Below are 20,290 nucleotides of genomic sequence, written 5' to 3' on the forward strand. Positions count from 1 at the left end.
AGTTTAGGTTATATGCAGACTTATCATACTAGCAGGTTTTGGCAGCAAAATAAAATTCTAAATCATATTGCTCTAAATTTAATTTTTTAAATATGATACTGATAAAATGTGGATAAAACCACTGCTTATTTAGCAGGACTGCTATGTATTGATACAGTGGAGAACATAAACTAAACTGACGTCCTCACCTTATCCAGGAGTTCTGAGAAGGACAGGCGGTCCCCTGAGGCTGTGAACACTACTGCAGTTTTGTCCGGTTGAGTTTCTGCTTGTTGCTGTAGAAGATGACCGATGGTGGTCCCCAGGAGGGGGGTTTCCCCGGGACCCTGTGCATAGCTCCATTGTAGCTTACCGGAAAGGGAGGCACTGCTGTATCTAAATCAATAGATAAGTCAGCCACGCTAGCACACTCTGGTTCTGTATTCAGTTTCATATCAGATATTTTACATGTTTTATATGTAATAGTTTGGCAGAGAGAAAACCATATTGAATTAGGTCCAGGGATTATTAAATTGCATGGAGTTGTTTCTAGAGAGACAGATACTGTATAGAAGTGATAAACAGGAAGCAACTGTTTTCCTTGTCTCAGCAACCAAATAATCAAAAGCAAAGAACTATGTGCAGTATTATGCATTTTTAGCCCCCAAAATTTAAGTATTTTAAAGAGCTTAAAGTGGCAGATAGTAGAAATCATATTGAAAATAAGTGACTGTGTGTAAAAGGTTATCACCACAGAGACATCATAATGTAGAAATGACGTCATGTAATTGTCTAACTTTGATACATTGATGCTTTTTAGCAAAAAATGGGTGTTTTTCGATAGTTTTCTGACTGGGAAACATCGAGCGCAGGCTTGCTCAAGTACCAATTTTTAGTGTAATGTGTATAATTATAGAAAAAAGCATATGTTAAAAACGTACTTGAGCAGACCTGCGCTCTATCCTTTCGAATGCAAAATATATAGAAAAAATGACAATTTTTGCATTTTTTTGCAAAATTGCTGGAACGGATGACGTCATAAATAAACAGTGAATGAGTAAAGATGACTAAAATCAAGATTAAAGTGATAGGCATCCTTTGTATAATGATTTATAGAGATTTGATTTTTATATGACACTATTTTAAAAATTGGTTAAAAGTATTCTCATGAACACAATTATATGAAATTCAATAACCACTTTTTAAAAATATAAAAAAATGTCACAATGGTTATAATAAATATTATTTTTGCAACATAAAGTTTAAATAAAATATTTGTTTCAAATGCTGATCTATGATTTAACATTAAAACTCTCACATCCCATTCCTTCATTCATTAAATCTAATTTTAATTATGAAGTATTTAAATTGCATAAAATCAAGATTAGTAAAATAACCAAAATATAGAATAAATAAAATAACAGAGATAACGTTATGCATAGATTTATTAACAAATAATCAAGACATATTAGAAAGAATAATTTTACCGTGACCAGGTAAAACCGGGTCCGTAGGACATCTGTCATTTTAACGATAGAATATTCTATCTAGAGACATATATATAACATGTTATTTATGTCTCTGGTCAAGCTGACATGCTAAGAAGTTCTATATCACAGTTGGCATCATGCAATTAATTAAATCAAATAATGAATTTTATGCTAAAAGTTACAGTGTGTAAAAAAACATGTGTACTCAATAACAGAAACTAGAAAAACCAGTCAAGCTTAACCTTTCAGTCGCCACCCCCCCCCCCCCCTCCTCTTTTTATTGTAACCACATGACCACTCGTGTTAATATAAATGAATCAAAGTGTGAATGTTTAAACAATTAAATGATGGAAATTGAAAAAGTCGTAATAATTAAATGCAATTATGTGATAGGTCATGCAACGTTCTGAAATTACAAAATTCAATTTTTTTTAATCATCATTAAAATTAAAAAGCTTAATAGAAATTCCTTGCAGTCAAAATTCAATCAATTATATACCAGAAGGGAAATAATATGAACGCTTTAAATTAGTTTTACGTTGTTGGGCCTCATATATCATATTAAAAAAGTTAATATTGTCGTTATCTGGTCATTGCGATTTAAAATCAGCTGATGTCAAAAACTAGGTTCTCCAGTGTTTACCTTCTAAATCCATTGACAATGGCTCTGTCATCTCCTATAGCGCTCTTATGTGGTTTACAGCTGGTTATAGATTTGCACTTACGAAGTAAACGAAAGCTTTTCATGATTCAAACTTGTCAATCAGCAAACAGATAAGGACTATGGAGTATGGACTATATTTTGACCTAGAGTACTCTCCCTTTGTTAGCTCTTCAGTGTAACAAGTGCGCCTGCGTGAAATTCCAAAGCTTACTTGTTTCCAAGTGTCGATTCTTGCGGCATCTTGGTAGAAATGTTGATGTTTATTTAATCTACAGAACACTCCAATCGGGAAAAAACCCAGACAGAACCAGGATGAAAGTATTTATTTGCTTTTTGCAGATCTCTTAAATGCATTGATTAAAATACACCTGTCGATATATTCAGAGAAGAAAACATCTTTCAGAATTTCCTCAGATTTTTTTCAAGTCATCTGTAGGAGTATGGCTTATAATTATACAGTGATTATCATTTCTTATAATCTTAAATATAATTGTCTTTCAGAGAGTATTCAGTTTGAGTAACAAGACCTTTGGTGGCCAAGGAACAATCACATACAGTTGGCAAAAAGCCTTGGGGAACTACTTGGCAACTACAGGGTAATTTTTTCTGTTTTATGACAGTGTGATTATGTTTGTTCATGATAATTTTTTCTGAATCAAGTATGTATAAACTACCAATCAGGTGAATCTTGTATGACAATAATTTTGTGTCAAACCTTTTTAAACATGTTCAAGTATTTAATGTTTTCTTGTTTACATAGAATTGTAATGAAATTGGAGAAATAATGATGAACCAGACCAGGATTCGAACCCAGGCCCCCCTGAAATTCTTGTTAGGTGCTCTTCCAACTGAGCTATCTGGTACTGGTATTTCAGTTGGTTTGATTGTCAGATTCCTCCCCTCTTAAATGATCTTCCCCTTGAAGATTACCCCAGGGTCTTTCCTCTTGAAGGAGTTAATCTGTCACGTCAAGGGTTGTCTTGGAACTAAATGTAATGGGATTGGTGAAAAAATGAATGACCAAACTATGATTCAAACTCAGCTCCAGTGAATCTCTTGTCAGGTGCTCTACCAAATTAGCTATCTGGCGCCAGTGTTCAAATCATCTGGTCTGTCATTATTTCTCCCATCCTGTAACACCTTGTGCCTATGTGGCAACCCCTTGAACTTGCAGCTAGGTTAACTCCTGCCAGAGGAAAGGGCCTGGGTCAGACTGGTTCAAATGCCGGCACCAGATAGCTCAGTAGGTAGAGCACTTTACAAGGGATCTAGGGGACCTAGGCTCTAATTCTGGTCTGGTCCATCATTATTTCTCCAATCCCATTACAATTTTATGTACATGAAAATCATGGTTTAAAATATGATTAATTTTTTCAATCATTTAACAGAATATTTTATTTGAAAAATGGTTTAGTTCAATGTTTATGTCATGTGGTATTGAAATTGATTATTAGGATATCCCTAAACATATGTCAAGGGCTGCTTTTAATACGTTGAACTTTGGAAATCAACCATGAGTTTGATACTTTTCAAATGAGAGTGAAAAAAGTGACATCATGATAAGTGTGAATAGCTCTGATCGCTTTATGATTTGATAATTGACACAATCTGACTCTGATTAATATCAGCTGTTTTGATACACTACAGCCCTTTAACATCTTAAGTAACCCATTTAGAGGTCATGTCCAAACAACTTTTTGATAAATTAATCAAATTGTGGCTGATGAAACTCTGCCAGAGAAAATGAGCTAATATAAACATGCATTCAAGGCTGCTGCCTTGTAGAAAAAAAGCCCTACCTTTAAAGAAAGCACATGCTTATGCAATTTGTAAAGTACGTGGTTTAACTCTATTTCTAATGCAAGAAGTATTGAATGCAGAATGATTTGTTCACTGGCAGACACCCTGTTAGTTAATAAGCATATATAACCAAGAACAGTGGAGAAGAGTATATATTGATTTTCTCTCATTTACAGAGCTGACCACATTGTCAGAATTTATGACAGACATGGGGAGATGAAGGAGGAAATTAGCTTACCAGGGTAAACTGTGTTCTGTTATATTATCATTATAATGCTCAGTTGTATCGATTTAGATAAACTATTGAAACAAACTGTAAGAATATTTTATTCCTGCAAAAGTTTGGAATGCCACAGCAGGAAGTGCCGGTAGTATTCATCATAATATCATCATTGTACATTGAAATTATTGTCTTTTTAGTCTTAGACTTTGAAACTTTTACTAATAATGACCTTTACAGAATGTGCACTGGTATGGGCTGGGACAGAGATGGAGATACACTGGCAGTCATCAATGACAAGAATGGAGTTGTCACCCTTTGGGATGCTAACACCATGAGAACCAGCCAACTGGATAGTGGGCTAAGGTACACAAGCTGAATTAATGGGTTTTTAACATGTTCAGTGATGTTGTGGTAGTAATCAGACATTTCATTAATGTAGTAATTTGAGTTGCCAATTTTTGTTAACATTATGAGCATGATGAGTGTGAAATAATTTATAGATGAGAAACATGGCCTTTTAATTCTGTGTTGTTTTCTTGTAGAGATCAGATGACCTTTCTCTTGTGGGCCAAGGCTGGTCCTTATCTAGCAATTGGAACCTTCAAAGGAAACCTTATGATCTATAATCATCAAACATCAAGGTGAAAATGTGCTAAGAATCTGTAGATTTAAACCTGAACCTCTCTTTACTTTAATAAGTATTTTTATAAGTGTATCATTATTTTCATTACTGATTATGCTTAATGGTTTTACAATAAACTAGAGGTTTAATTTCTATTTTGATTTATATTGCGTCAGATTATATAACAGTATAACTTGTCCGGATTGATACTGCAAACACGGTGTTTAGATGTGTTTTATTTTGGTGTGTGACAGGAAGGTGCCGATCCTGGGGAAGCACACGCGGCGGATCACCAGTGGGTCGTGGAGTAATGAGAATCTGCTGGCCCTGGCCAGTGATGACAACACCATCTCCATCAGTAATGTAGAAGGCGACACAATTCGACAGATCTCCGTCAGGGCCAACCCACAGAATGTCCAGTTCTCCGAGATGAAGGGCGACGAGCGCAGTCAGATGGGAGAGAATACGGTAAACACTTCTCGTAATAAAGCATTAACAAACCCAGTGCCAAGAAATACAAGAGAAGAGAATACAGTATACATTTTATTTCTCAAAACACAAAAGAATACAAATCCACTATTCTGAAATACATATACGAGTGGAGTACTGCCTATGTTCATAATATGTACAATTCTACTGCATGTAGTCAAAGTTAAATCTTCTTTTAATATGATAATTAAACTGACCAATTCACTAGTTGATTGGTTGATATAAGGGGTCTTTCACTAGTTGATTGGTTAATATAAGGGGTCTTTCATTAGCTGAAAACTTACTGGTTAATATGATGGAGCCTTGATTGACAGGTTAGTGTTGTCATTGGGAAAAAGACTCTGTTTCTGTACAACTTGAATGATCCAGAGAATCCCATTGAACTGGCGTTCCAGCAGAGATACGGCAACATCATCTCCTACAAATGGTATTCTTCTCTTTATTTTTCCTGAATGTCAATCTAAATATATTGTAGTTCAAAAATCCTGGCATAGAAAATTTCAGAATTGAAGCCCGTATCATGGGCATTAAAAAGTGAATTTGGTTTGCCAGTTTTTAACACATTACTTTTTTTAAGCTACAATTTTATTCTTTTGTTCATTAAAATGTTGAAAAGAAGGTAGATATAGATTAAACATTTCTAGTATCATTCTGATCTCCTATTAAATAAATTAGAAAATTTTGTTAGATGTTCATGAGAGTTATCTTTACCTTCCAACATTTCTGTTAGATTAACAACGAGTTAACTTAACCTTTGATTACTTCTGTAGGTATGGGGATGGATACATCATGATCGGATTTTCCCATGGTTACTTTGTCGTTATATCCACACATATGAAAGAAATAGGACAGGTAACTTATATAAACTATTGCTGTAACCTGTTGTTAATGTATATACTGTACTATTGGTGTAATGTATTTTAATTTCAAAAGTGTTTCATTTTTATCCTGCATAATTTTAACTGCCAGATGTTAGTGAATGTCAAAATGGTAATTAAAAAATGAATGTTCACTTACTTATATAATATATGTAGTTGTGTTTAAAATAAAAGAATGAGATTTCAGATTTTTTTTATAAAGATCAATATTTATGAAAATCATTGAAAGAGGACATGAAAATTATTGCAGTAGTCTGAGGTTCATGCACATAACTGCTGACTATAATTTGGATTCAAGTTTCTTTCTTTTGATATGAATAGATATCTTTAATTACACTTTGTAGGAACTGTTCCAAGCCCGGAACCATAAAGACAATCTGACCTGTATCGCCATCTCTACGTCTCTCAACAAGGCCGCATCCTGTGGAGACAACTGGTAATACTGATACACACAATCCACAGTTAGCTCCATGCTTATTAATTCTCTAAACTGTTATATGTGGTATTCAGTACTTATGCATGTTAAATTTAAAGTTCTATGAATAAGGCATGTGGAAAAAGTGTTTTCAATAGTATGAGTTGAAAATCAATCATTGAGATAATGAAGATTATTTAGATGTAATGTGTTATAAAAAAAAGTTTCAAAATGAATATATTTTCTGTTTATGAATTACAAATGTTTATTTTAAGATTTACAAGGAATTTAATTGTGTGTTTCTATGACAGCATCAAGATCCATGACCTTTCTGACCTGAAAGAGATGTTTGCCATTATCAACATGGAGGATGAGCGTGGCCTTGACGTTTTGAACTGGTCTGATGACGGACAGCTACTGGCAGTGTCCACACAGAAGGGGAACCTCCATGTGTACCTGACGCGCCTCCCCATGCTGGCCTCGGCCCACCAGACCCGCATAGCCCACCTGACCTCTCTTCTGGAGGTCACCATAGAGGACAATGTTCAGCAGGTACTGCTTATGATAGCTGTCACAAAGAACCAGGGATCACCAATGACGCTGCTATACACTGTTGTCATATATTTATAGAACCAGAGGTTGTTGACAAGAGCAATATTTTGTAGTAACATTTTAATAGAACCAGAGGTCATTGATAAGAGCGATATACTGTGATAAAAAAAACTAAGAGGAAAACATGATGAGAATAAGAAAGAAAGAATATGTAGGCTACCTGTATAGACCTATCTATATGTTTGCTAACATTTATAGCTAAAGGAAGCACTTGTAGAATGTGTTGGAAGAAAGAGATGTCAGAATATCCACATTATATGCCATTAGACTGCTTCTTGTTTGGTGTAGAAATCAAAATGTGCCCTCTTGTTTGGTGTAGAAATCAAAATGTGCTTTAGATCTATACTTCAGACAATGTAAGAGGTAACTATATCATTTTTTCAGGACCAGCCATTGACCATTCCCATTGATGTGGAGCCCACATTTATAGGAATCGGACCGTTCCACCTGGCCTGTGGAATGAACAACAGGGCCTGGTTCTATCTGCTGGGAGATGCAGGTGAAAATAACACTATCACACTGATGTTGCTATAAATAACATTTTTACACTGATGATGCTGTAAATAACACTGTCACACTGATGTTGCTGTAAATAACACTGTCACACTAAGTAAGACTTACCACACTGATGTTGCTCTATAAACACTGTCACTGATTTTGCTGTAAATAACTCTGTCACATAGTGTTGCTTTAAATGAATGTGTAACCGTAATTTTGCTTTAAATAACACTGTCACACTGATGCTGCCACAAATAACACAGTAACTATGATATTGCTCTAAATATCACTAAGACCAATATTGCTTAAAATAACATTGTCATGCTGATGTTCCTGTAAATAAAACTCTAACCCTAATGCTGCTCTAAATAGCAGTCACACTGATGTTGCTGTAAATATCACTGTAACCCTAACCCTGTAACCTTTATGTTGCTTTAAGTAACACTCTAACCCTAATGTTGCTGTAAATAACACTGTCACACTAATGTTGCTCTATAAACACTGTTAGTGATTTTGCTGTAAATAACAATGTAACACATATCACACTAATATTGCTTTGAAAATTAAAAAAACACTGAGTCTCACTGATGTTGCTCTATTAAACTCTGTCATATGGTGTTGCTCTAATTAAACCTGTAACCTTAATGTTGCTTTAAATAAAACTGTCACACAGATGTTGCTGTAGATATAACAGTTACTGTCACAGAGATGTTGCTGTAAATAACACTGTCACACTTAAAACATTGCGACACTGATGTTGCTGTAAATAATACTGGAACCATTTTAACATGACCTTGGACTTTCAGTAGGACGTAATTATCTATTTCTTGCGTCAAAACGAGATAAAAATGACGCTGGTTCAATCAAAATTTACACAGATTGCGAAGTCGTAGCTCAAAAGCCAGACAAATCTTGTTGATTTCAAAAGGCCATATCTGAGTGGCCAGCGATGAAATAGACAGATCTACGACACATTGCTGCTAACACAACTATCCAAAGTCCAAGCTCTTGTAAAAATGGTTCTATGACACTGTATTCCCTATGCCTTTGTTAATGTCAGTTGCACTTAGAACACAGTAATCAAATTGTTTCTGACAAAAACCAAACCTTTTAAAAATGATTGGGTTAGATACCACAATTTGTTTATTTTGAATGAACAAAATTATGCATGGTCTTTATTTATTGTCAGCCATTTAAGCCTGTAGTGTTGATGTGTTTCGAAATGGTGACATGAATAGAGCGACTATATCAATTTGTTTTTTTATATGATGACAGGGATAGAGAGGTTAAAGGACAGGGAATACCTAGGGACGGTTAACCACATTTGTCTGAATGCCGACTACGCCGCTGTGGGCTTTGAGGGAAAAGTTCAGCTTCATATGGTGAGATCTACATGTATATCAGGAGAATCAGAAAATTGAATAAGTCTTCTTTTGTTTCTATTATACAGGTAAATATATGTGTAAAGAACATGATTTCTGCCTGTTCTTTTACATTTTCCTTGTTATGACTAAGTACTTTGGTTTGATTGATAGATTGAGGGAGAGACGGCGGGAACGACGGATGAGCGTGAGACTCGTTTGTTTCCTGACTCCAGTCAAGACGACTTCCGAATAACCTGTCATGATCTCACCAATGACTTCCTTATCTATGGATCTGATGTAAAAAAAAAAATGAGACACTTGTACTTAAAGATTTAAAACTATGTTGTTTAAGTTCTAAGCATGTATACAAGCTTTTAATGAATTGTTTTGAATTTGTACCAAACTCTACTATATTCTTGAAGCTCTAAATGAATACTGTAAACTAACTTTTATTCGCATGCGAGAAATTTTCGTGAGGTTAGCAAGAGCCTTGTCGTCGTGAATCTTTCTCACTGCAAACCAATCCTTTGTCTATAGCTTTTTTAACAATACAGGTCTATATAAGGCTTGGTCGCAAACAGTAGTCATCATGAACCAGTTTATCGGCAGTTAATCGCGAAATAAAGTCGCCGCAAATAAAAATTGGTTTACAGTGCATGCTAGTAGCTCTTAATGTTGTTAATAATGGAATCATCTATTAATGGTCATGTTTTACTTCCAGAACGGTGGAATTACATACTTCTATGTGGAAGACTGGAATTTTGTGAATGAGTTCCGTCATGTTGTGGTATCGTGGTTACTGATCATATTAGAAAAACTAACTTTGAACGTGTTTTTCAAATCATGCATTCAAATTCTAAATATATTGAGCATCTCCACTCCAAAGAGGGTAAGATATGTGTACTTTTCACGTTATTAAACACCTTGAATTTGATTGAATTGGAAATAAATTGTCAATCAAGTTATGATCGTGGATACAATCCCGTGTAATGTTGATCGAGCCGGAGATTGTGCACGAATGTTCTAGCAGTACGAGCAAAACTACGATATTCTGAGAATAACAAAGTATCCATTGCTGATATTTTTACACTTTCGTGAAGGTAAAATGATCAATAACGTACAGGAAAGTGTTACTTACCGTTCAAAATTTCCCCCAGGTGCAACTCCAAATCGCCATTTTTTCGTGGAATTGATCATACGCGTATCACGTGGTCCGGCATCGTGAATGATTTTTAAAATATATAAAACAAAAGACAGTACTCTTCCGATTTATCGGTATTAAAGCCCAAAAATTCGAGTCTATTATTATAATATAGTAGTATAGATATTAAAGAAAAAAATTATTTCTTGTTTTCAAAAATGAAAATATTCTCCTTTTTTATATTAATAAATTTTGCTTGAACTCCGTCTACAATATTTCTGATATTCGTAAAGGCAGAACTTATTATCTTATATTTACAAATAGATTTGCCTTTTTGTACACTTTACCAATTTCATCACGTGACCTAAACCCATTATCAGTGAATAGTTCTTTAACATACGAAATGTTACTTTTATTCCAATTTTTAAAGAACATAGGTTTTCCATCAAATACAAAACGCCTTTTATTCAATATACTAGGCTCTTGTAAAATATCGTTTATATTCATACTTGATATGTCGGTAAAAAAATTTTTACATTGATTGAAATACATAAACATATCTTTATAAAACAAAGGTAAGTTTTTAAACATTTCAAATTTAGGAAACTTAGCACAGTTCATTTTCAACATATATTCAAAATCTATGTTATTACTTTTTAGACGGTGGCTCTAAATAGCCACAGTCCATTGCTACGGTCCTGGCCGGAAGAGTCTCACTGATGAATGTTGATGTACTGACTACCATCAAGGAAGAGTCAACTTGTTGCTAATGTACATCTTTATTCAGTCATTGTATAACTAGAATGATGATTTACGACATGATGACGTGACTTGATGTAATGACACGTGATGTGACTAGATGTGATTAACTGGAAAAACAAAGAAAACATACATAAGTTTTGATGCTATGAATAAACAAACAAAACACTCAGCATATGACAAATATCACTCTAGTAAATATATATGCCCCTGTTCTTGTAAACAATACTTTCACTTATATATATGCTCTAGTAAATTAGCAAATATTACGAAACTCGTACTACTAGCAAATTACACAATTCAAAATGAATATATATGTACGCCTATGGTAGAGTGCACAAAACATCGCATCCAAACAATGAAACCTTAAATTCCGATATATCATACAATAGAAACATGCTACGATGATACTTATAGCTTGAAATTTATATAACATTCTAGATATATACCTTGTGCCAACATTCTAACATGTTACTAAAAATACATCTTCACAGTTGAACACTTTTGTTTACACATTTATATCTATCGTTTATACATAACTTTCTGCACAAAACAATACACAAGCAGATTTCATGTTAACTTACCAACTTAGAAGTTTTCTCTCGTAGAAACAAACATAGTAAACATGGTAAATGTAAATGGTGTTCAGCACAGGGACTAGGAAAAAATCCAAACTGCTCGTTCCCCGCGAAAAATCCTAATAACAAAACCAAATCCGGAAATCCGGAATATTCTAAAATTCAAACTCAATCCGGAAAAATGTATATAATGTTAAATTGGCTATAACAATCCAGCCCCCTAATTGTGGAACATTATGTGACACAAGTATACAAATCATAATACTTGATATATAATCAAATTATACACATTGAAAAAGTACCCGTGTCAATAAAATATCATAGGTTGCCTTAGATAAGCAATAAATATGAAAAAGCACAATGAAAGTTTGATAACAAATCACACAGAAGGTTCGTCCATTTCCAAAATAAGACACAGTTTATCTATTGGACGCATCAAAGTGTTCGTTGCTGTCTTTACTTTAACTTGTCGCACCAGTCTAAAACGATTGGGAACAGTCTCTAAAACCACACCCATGGGCCAGGAATTACGAGGAGAGTTCGAATCCACCACTAAAACCACATCACCGATTTTCAGGTTCATCTTCACTTCGTGCCACTTTTGACGCTCTTGCAGTAATGGTAGGTATTCTTTCACCCATCGGTTCCAGAGGAGGTTGGCCATATATTGAACCTGCCTCCAACGACGTCTGCAGTAGTTGTCGGATTTCGTAAACACACCTGACGGTAAATTTGGCTGTTGTCTCATTAACAAGAGATGATTTGGTGTCAAAGCCTCTAGGTCGTTGTGATGATCGGAATTCTTGGTTATTGGTCTGTCATTGAGAATGGCCTCTATTTCACACATAAGTGTATTGAGTCCTTCATCATCTAGGATCTGTTCTCGAAGAACACTGTTCATCACTTTTCTTATGGTCCTGATGATTCTCTCCCAGACACCTCCATGATGGGATCCTGCTGGGGGGTTGAACTGCCAATCTATGTTTTTCTGTAGCATTGCTTAATGAATCTGTGACACATTCCAGTCGTTTATCGAGTTTCTAAGTTCACGATCAGCCCCAACAAAGTGTGTCCCATTGTCCGAGCGAATTTTCTTCACCTGACCTCTGCGTGCAATGAAACGACGTAAAGCGTTGATGTAGGAATCTGTAGTCAAAGAAGACGCAACTTCTAAATGCACAGCACGACTGGCAAGACAAGTAAAGATAACACCATAACGTTTGACGTGACTTCTCTTCAATTTCACTTCAAAAGGACCAAAATAGTCCACGCCAACTCTAGTGAATGGTGGTTCATCAGGTATTAAACGATCCTCTGGTAATTGAGCCATTTTCTGTTCTCCAACTCTAGCTTTTTGGCGGCGACATACTATACACTTTGAAATCAACTTCCTGATAGAAGAAGGCGCATGTATTAACCAGTATTTTTGTCTTAATATAGAAAGCATATGATTTCTACCACTATGTTTCAGTTCACAATGGATCTGTCTCAATATCAGATTTGACACGTGGTGATCCTTAGGTAAGATGATTGGATGCTTGGTTTCTAACGGCATACTTGCTCTGTGCAATCGACCACCAACACGAATGAGTCCATCATCAAGAATAGGGTCTAATTTTCTGACATTGCTACTAAGTTTCACAGGATGTCCTTTCTTCAGCTCTTCGATTTCTGATGCAAATGATTTTCTTTGAATGAATTTCAAAATAGCAACTTCAGCTTCCTGCAAGTCCTCAGCTGATAAACATGTCTCAGCTGCTTGATTTTCTAATTGTGTATTGCGTCGAGTTCTGAGAAACAGTTTTTTCTTTATTTTGAGAATCCATGCCACACTTTTCTTTAACTTGTACCATGAGTAATGATAGTTCAAGAGTCTTTCAACACTATCAACATGATTATCACAGGATTCACGTGTATGAATAACTGCCCTCACTGTGACTTTTTTTACCTCTGGATCGTCAACAGGTATCTCATCAGAAAGTTCCATTGGTTTTTCAGTCCAACTATCATTTTTTGCTAACAAGACTTCAGGTGCTGTTATCCAATGTTTTCCTTGAAGAATGTCATTAGCGGACATGCCTCTTGATGCAAGATCAGCAGGGTTTTGTTTGGTATTGATGTATCGCCATTCATCAGGTAAGGAACCTTCGTGAATCACTGCAAGTCTATTTGCGACGAAAGTGTGAAATCTAGATGAGGTATTTCTTATATACCGAATAACTGCCATGCTGTCTGTCCAAAACACAGTTTCATCTATAAGTACATCTAACTCGGACTTCAACATCTTATCTGTGCGAACTGCTACTGTAGCCGCTGTCAATTCTAGTCGAGGAATTGTCGTCTGTTTTAATGGAGCGACACGTGACTTGCCTATAACGAATGATCAATGAACTGCACCATCAAAGTTCTCCTGTCTTAAATAGGATACAGTTCCATATCCACGTTCACTGGCATCTGCGAAGTGATGTAGCTGTGCGGACTTTATTTCTCCGAATCCAACAGGTTTATAACATCTTGACACTTTAATGTCAGAAAGTCTCTCTAGATCTTGTAGCCATTCATTCCACTGTTGTGCGAGATGTCCTGGTATCTTCTCATCCCATCCTAGCTGAAGTTTACAAAGTTCTTGTAGTAAACACTTTGCTTTTAAAGTGAACGGGGCCAAAAATCCCAGTGGGTCAAACACACTGCTCACCATGGATAAGATACCTCTTCTCGTTAAGGGTTGATCTTTAATGTCCATCTTGAAACAAAAAACATCATTTTCAACACACCACTGAACTCCCAGGGCTCTATCGATGGGAAGGATATCATTTTCCAAATCCAAGTCTTTGACTTCCTTTGCTCTCCTTGAGACTGGAATATAGGTCATAACTTCCCGGCTATTACTAATCCATTTAGTAATATGAAATCCTCCTCTCATAAGAAGATCTTGCAAATCACACAACAGAGAAGATGCTTCAGTTACGGTTTTCACTGATTTCAAACAGTCATCCACATAAAAGTTTTTCAGAACAGTGTTGATGACTTCTGTGTTGTAAAGTCCTTTGTAATCTTGCGCTGTTTTCCTCAAAGCATAATTTGCACAACTTGGCGATGATGTTGCACCAAATAAATGTACTACCATTTGGTACTCAATTATGCGTTTTCTAGGATTTCCATCCTCCCACCATAGGAATCTAAGGAAACTTGCATCCTCCTGTGGTACTTTCGCTTGATAAAACATGCTATCGATGTCTCCCATGATCACTATCTAATCTTGTCTGAATCTTAAGAGTGTACCAATCAGAGTATTTGTGAGATTCGGTCCTTGTAACAGTTGTTCGTTCAATGAAGTTCCCTGATATCGAGCTGCACAATCGAACACAACTCTCAACTTCCTTTTCTTAGGATGGTATACTCCATGATGAGGTAGGTACCACACTTGTCCGTCATCTTGAATAACTTTCTCATCTGGAACTTTGACAGCATATCCTTCTTCAAGAATCTTGTTCATGAATACACAGTATTCTTTGTGGAAGTTTTCATCGCGACTGAATCGTTTCTGAAGTGAAGACAGTCTTTGTTCAACTTGTTTCCTGTTGTTAGGTAAACACACGTTTTCTGACTTAAACGGAAGGCTTATAACGTAATGTCCGTCTTCAAAATGAATAGAATTTGACACACATTCTATGAATCTTCTGTCTTCCTTTGAGGGTTCACACTTGTCATCAATAGTTCTTTCATTAAAGTCATGATTAAACTGATTGCGAATCTGTTCCTCCAAGTTGTTCATTAGTTTTGCATCTACACGATTAACGGACACATATGTATCATTCGAAGTCGCATGAATTTCGAGTGGTCCATTTATCACCCAGCCTAGCAAAGTTTTTACAGCGAATGGTCCATTATCAACACTGGGTATAACATCCCAAGGCTCCATTGCCCTAGGCACATCGACTCCAATCAGAATTCCAACATCACTGTCAATCCCGGGAAGTTCAATATCACTGAGATATGGATAGTTCTCAATATCCTCTGGAGAAATCACATCTGTCCTCGATGCAGGTAAAGTAGGTTGTGTGTAGACCGGAGGAAGTTCCAACACATTCACACCATTGATGTCGGATATTTCTAACCCGGAAATCACATGAGAAGTCTGAGTATGCTGTTGGCCCATTGTCGTAAGGTTGAGGTTCATCTTCCTTCCCTCCAGTTTTAACAATCTTGCAATGTCCTCCAAACAGAATGTTGCATTGCTTCCTGAGTCAAGGAAAGCATATGTTTCCAGGTATTTGTCACTGAACTTTGACTTGACTCTGACCGGCACAATAGGTAGTGCTTGTTTTCCAGCCCCCATATGAACTGTAGATGACATAGTGAACAAAGGGTTCTCACTGTCAGTATGTTCTCTTGAAGTTGAAGCTCCATTTGTTCCTTCATTCTGTCGAGGATCAACGTGAAGAATGGATGGATGATACTTCTTACAATGAGCACATGTCATTCTTTGTCGACAATTAGTTTTCACATGTCCATATCTCAAGCAAAACACAGTCCATTCGTTTTCAAGAATGCATATCTGTCTTTAAGAGGTAGAATAGTAATGCTCAAACACATGTCCAATGAATGGGCTCCATTACAGAATGTACAATGTTTGAAAACTGGTTTCATCTGTGTAGCACTGTTATCATAGAAAGATCTTGTGTTGGTTTTCACAGCAAAGTTTTTATGTGCTTCTGATTTCTTCTGGTCTTGAAAACGTTTGTTGGCTGAACTGCTCATAATTTCTCTTCCGTATATAGGATCTGTTGCTTTTTTGGCTTCTTTGCGAAAAAAGTCAGCAAGATGGTGAAACTTCACAACTTGTTTCCTATCTTTCAGTTCATATACACAGCTTCGCCATTTGTCGTGAAGGTAAAATGGTAATTTCTTCACTAACAGTTTCAAATTTTCTGAATATTCCAGTACACGACCAGTATCAATGTTTTCAACAGCATATTGACACTCACGCAAAAATATAGCAAACTGATCTAAAGTTTTTGCACTGTCCGGTTTTACTGGAGGCCAATCGAGAGCTTTCTTCACATATGCTTGCGCTATAATGTCAGGGTCTCCATAACGATCCTTCAACTCTTCCAGTGCTGCTTTGTAGCCACGTTCAGCATCCAGATATGAATAACCAGAAACGATTCTTTGTGTTTCACCAACATTAAACTGTAATAGATAGTTCAACCGTTCTTCGTATGATTCCGTATTAGAACAAATTCTGGCATTGAATTGTCTGAGAAATCTTGTGTAATTCATAGGGTTTCCATCAAACTTCTGTAGATCAGCTTTTGGTTTGTTCAATTCACGAGCGACAGTCTGTATTTCACTGCTTGGTTCATATATGGGTGTTGACAATTCTGGTCTAACTAAACGTTGCACAGATCGATGAGGAATGCGCGGAGTAGAATTGTCACATGTGAACTCATTCTCACGATCAAGATCAAAAGTTACAATTCTGTCTATATTTTCATTGATGAGGGAGTTTTCTAGTTCTTGGTCACGGAGTTCACTTTTCTCTAATTCTTCCAATAATTTGGATCGTGCATCACTTATCTGAAGTTCAGTTTTAATCTTCAATTCTTCTTCTTTCATTTTCAGCTCCAGTTTAGCCGCTTCTAATTTTCGTTGTTCATCTAAAGCTGATGCTTTGGCCAACAGTTCTGCTTTTCGTTGACTTTCTTTTAATTTCTCGAGTGAAATTTGACTTGAAGTTTTCGATGCACTCGACAGTCTCGATTTCACATCAGATGGTATTTTCTTTGGAGTCGGTTGCATTGAATGTTTCGCGAACCACTGTTCTACAGAATCTTTCACTTTATGAAATCGGGAATTCCTGTCCTGAAATTCTTTGTCATCACTTTCTCCACTTCCGGTAGAAAGTTTCAATAAGCCCTGAAGACTTTCATGTGTAAATAAAAGTTCATCGTAAACTTTCAGCCAATTCTTGTACAGTTCTTTGACTTCATTCACATCTGTTGATGTTGTCAATAATTCTTCGATATCCTCACTCAAAGACACCAGTTTATTTTCACATCCCCGACGATACTTAGACTTACGATCGAGATGATATTCTAAACCTTTCTCGGTATGAGTTCTAGGTCTTGTCTCTCCCGTAGCACCATCCGCCATGACGAAGTACAGCTTCTTTAGGGACAAGATCTTCTAAGTTGTTAATGTTGTACTAACTACCATCAAGGAAGAGTCAACTTGTTGCTAATGTACATCTTTATTCAGTCATTGTATAACTAGAATGATGATTTACGACATGATGACGTGACTTGATGTAATGACACGTGATGTGACTAGATGTGATTAACTGGAAAAACAAAGAAAACATACATAAGTTTTGATGCTATGAATAAACAAACAAAACACACTCAGCATATGACAAATATCACTCTAGTAAATATATATGCCCCTGTTCTTGTAAACAATACTTTCACTTATATATATGCTCTAGTAAATTAGCAAATATTACGAAACTCGTACTACTAGCAAATTACACAATTCAAAATGAATATATATGTACGCCTATGGTAGAGTACACAAAACATCGCATCCAAACAATAAAACCTTAAATTCCGATATATCATACAATAGAAACATGCTACGATGATACTTATAGCTTTAAATTTATATAACATTCTAGATATATCCCTTGTGCCAACATTCTAACATGTTACTAAAAATACATCTTCACAGTTGAACACTTTTGTTTACACATTTATATCTATCGTTTATACATAACTTTCTGCACAAAACAATACACAAGCAGATTTCATGTTAACTTACCAACTTAGAAGTTTTCTCTCGTAGAAACAAACATAGTAAACATGGTAAATGTAAATGGTGTTCAGCACAGGGACTAGGAAAAAATCTAAACTGCTCGTTCCCCGCGAAAAATCCTAATAACAAAACCAAATCCGGAAATCCGGAATATTCTAAAATTCAAACTCAATCCGGAAAAATGTATATAATGTTAAATTGGCTATAACAGTTGATATTACGTAGATGTATGAAAACAAGAACAAAGTATGTGATATTTTCCTTAATTTCATGTTTATTTCGATTGGTAGTATGTCAAAATAGGGAAATGTCCCATACCAGTCTAAGACTAATTTCAGATAATAAAACTCTGGTTAAAGCTACATTGATTATTCAAAAAGAAGGATAAATTCGTTTAACTGTTATGTCTTTGCTTTAATAGCAAAAAGCAAATTAAGTCCAATAGCTTAACCACTCTGTTATGGAGATTGTCGATTGATGTAGTCGATATAATCATTTTAATAAAACCATATGGCTTTTCAAATTGAAGTCAGCCATCTAGATGTATGCGTAGACTTCGTAATTGAAAGGTACACGGAATTACATTTCACCTTTAGCTGCAAAGAATCAAATTTATAAGTTAATGTAACGTGTGTCTATACCCTACCTATGTTTTGATTAAAAAAATGTATAAAAATATGCTTGATTTTATTGTTTATTTTGATAGAGAGTAGTCATAATATGAAAATGTCCCTCCTGAGTCTGCAATATAAATCTCACATATAACGCCAACGCCTATCAGTACTTCGATTAATAGATGACCCAGGTGTTTACCCAAAATACTTTTATCTTTATTGCTCGAAAATCGTGGAATCCAGACTGCTTTTAATGCTTGAAATTTTAAAAGTACATCAACAAAAACCTGCCCCACTCTCTTCTGTTTTTCCAATTATTGTTTTTCGTTTAATTCAATCTTTATTAATTATTATTCTATATGAAGTTAAACATATGGCCATACAATTTTTAAATTACATTTTCATTTGGTACTGGTAAGATTGATGCCACGTATATAAATTTACTTACACCTAATGTGTTGACAATTTCAGTTTTACCAAAAATTGTGAGTTAGGCCTCACCCTACCCCCGGGCATCATGATTTGAACAAACTTGAATCTACATTACCTGAAGATGCTTCTACACAAGTTACAGCTTTTCTGTCTGATCAGTTTCAGAAAAGATGATTTTTAAAAATTTACTCAATATCTTCATAATCAAAAATTTGACAACCCCCCCCCCCCCATTGTGGCCCCACCCTATCCCCGAGGATCATGATTTGAATAAACTTGAATCTATGCTACGTGAGGATGCTTCAACAAAACTTACAGCTTTTCTGGTTTTCAATTATCTCCCCTTGAAGGGAGCGTGGCCCTTAATTTTAACAAACTAACTTAAATCCCCTCTACCTAAGAGTGTTTTGTGCCAAGTTTGGTTGAAATCGGTCTCGTTGAAAATGTTTAAGGACGGACAATGGACAAAAAGTGATCAGAAAAGCTCACTTAAGCTTTGAGCTCAGGTGAGCTAAAGAAATTTACTATTTTGATGTCACAACATCTATTCCGGTTTGGGTTTACCTTGTATATAATCTACACGGTGCTATGAAATAAACACTGGATTATGCTTTCTGTTTCTCAAGTAATCAACTAAATAAGAATCCATGATGATGTTTATGTTCACATGTCATTGAATAAATGATCGCCGTTTTTCTGTCTGTTAATTGTTATTAACCATATTCCAACTGATTAAGTATGATATAATTGTAATCAGGTAATTTTTAATTCCATTCACTTTTCCTTAAATTCAAAATTACCATGTCAAAATAATCACAGTAGCCATTTTCTTCGTAATTTGGCATTTGTTTACAATAACTGTAGATTCCTAATCAAACGCTAGGAATTAATATCGACAAAAATCTCATGAAACACTCCT

General features: G+C 35.6%; 6 protein-coding genes across 8 annotated transcripts in view; 1 reads left to right on the forward strand and 5 right to left on the reverse strand.

The window, feature by feature from the left end:
* Nucleotides 1-2,299, reverse strand: part of LOC105339921 (medium-chain acyl-CoA ligase ACSF2, mitochondrial) — a 23,328-nt gene extending 21,029 nt beyond the window's left edge. Inside the window, exons 1-2 of the mRNA XM_066074370.1 lie at nucleotides 2,113-2,299; nucleotides 189-375 (exon numbers count right to left, since the gene is read on the reverse strand). Coding sequence (XP_065930442.1) covers nucleotides 189-375; nucleotides 2,113-2,216 — 291 coding nt within the window. The 5' untranslated portion in view covers nucleotides 2,217-2,299. The remainder of the gene's footprint in view (nucleotides 1-188; nucleotides 376-2,112) is intronic.
* Nucleotides 2,294-10,930, forward strand: LOC117681768 (WD repeat-containing protein 19-like). Of its 3 annotated transcripts, none has more exons than XM_066074371.1 (15): nucleotides 2,294-2,451; nucleotides 2,635-2,729; nucleotides 4,110-4,175; nucleotides 4,394-4,519; nucleotides 4,699-4,797; nucleotides 5,033-5,246; nucleotides 5,582-5,694; nucleotides 6,038-6,119; nucleotides 6,490-6,581; nucleotides 6,872-7,112; nucleotides 7,557-7,671; nucleotides 8,946-9,052; nucleotides 9,206-9,331; nucleotides 9,756-9,923; nucleotides 10,836-10,930. In XM_066074371.1, the coding sequence occupies exons 1-15, from the start codon at nucleotides 2,446-2,448 to the stop codon at nucleotides 10,893-10,895; spliced, it is 1,710 nt and encodes a 569-aa protein (XP_065930443.1). In that variant the 5' UTR covers nucleotides 2,294-2,445; the 3' UTR covers nucleotides 10,896-10,930. The 3 variants fall into 3 exon arrangements, with proteins under 3 accessions (XP_065930443.1, XP_065930444.1, XP_065930445.1); XM_066074372.1 differs by having other exon boundaries at nucleotides 9,756-9,821; nucleotides 10,836-10,910; XM_066074373.1 differs by lacking the exons at nucleotides 2,294-2,451; nucleotides 2,635-2,729 and adding an exon at nucleotides 2,890-2,993.
* A 961-nt stretch (nucleotides 10,931-11,891) lies between these two features.
* LOC117681831 (uncharacterized) lies at nucleotides 11,892-12,509 on the reverse strand. The gene has a single exon (XM_034447951.2). The coding sequence runs from the start codon at nucleotides 12,507-12,509 to the stop codon at nucleotides 11,892-11,894; it is 618 nt and encodes a 205-aa protein (XP_034303842.2).
* Nucleotides 12,510-12,512: 3 nt separating this feature from the next.
* LOC136272598 (uncharacterized) lies at nucleotides 12,513-13,796 on the reverse strand. Its single transcript, XM_066074348.1, has one exon. It carries the CDS (start codon nucleotides 13,794-13,796, stop codon nucleotides 12,513-12,515), a length of 1,284 nt encoding a protein of 427 aa, XP_065930420.1.
* Nucleotides 13,797-13,895: 99 nt separating this feature from the next.
* On the reverse strand, nucleotides 13,896-14,756 carry LOC136272599 (uncharacterized). The gene has a single exon (XM_066074349.1). It carries the CDS (start codon nucleotides 14,754-14,756, stop codon nucleotides 13,896-13,898), a length of 861 nt encoding a protein of 286 aa, XP_065930421.1.
* Nucleotides 14,757-14,765: 9 nt separating this feature from the next.
* On the reverse strand, nucleotides 14,766-15,995 carry LOC117681832 (uncharacterized). The gene has a single exon (XM_034447952.2). The coding sequence runs from the start codon at nucleotides 15,993-15,995 to the stop codon at nucleotides 14,766-14,768; it is 1,230 nt and encodes a 409-aa protein (XP_034303843.2).
* Between the last annotated feature and the right edge of the window lie 4,295 nt (nucleotides 15,996-20,290).

Source organism: Magallana gigas, chromosome 2, assembly GCF_963853765.1.
Source record: "Magallana gigas chromosome 2, xbMagGiga1.1, whole genome shotgun sequence".
Lineage (NCBI taxonomy): Eukaryota > Metazoa > Mollusca > Bivalvia > Ostreida > Ostreidae > Magallana > Magallana gigas.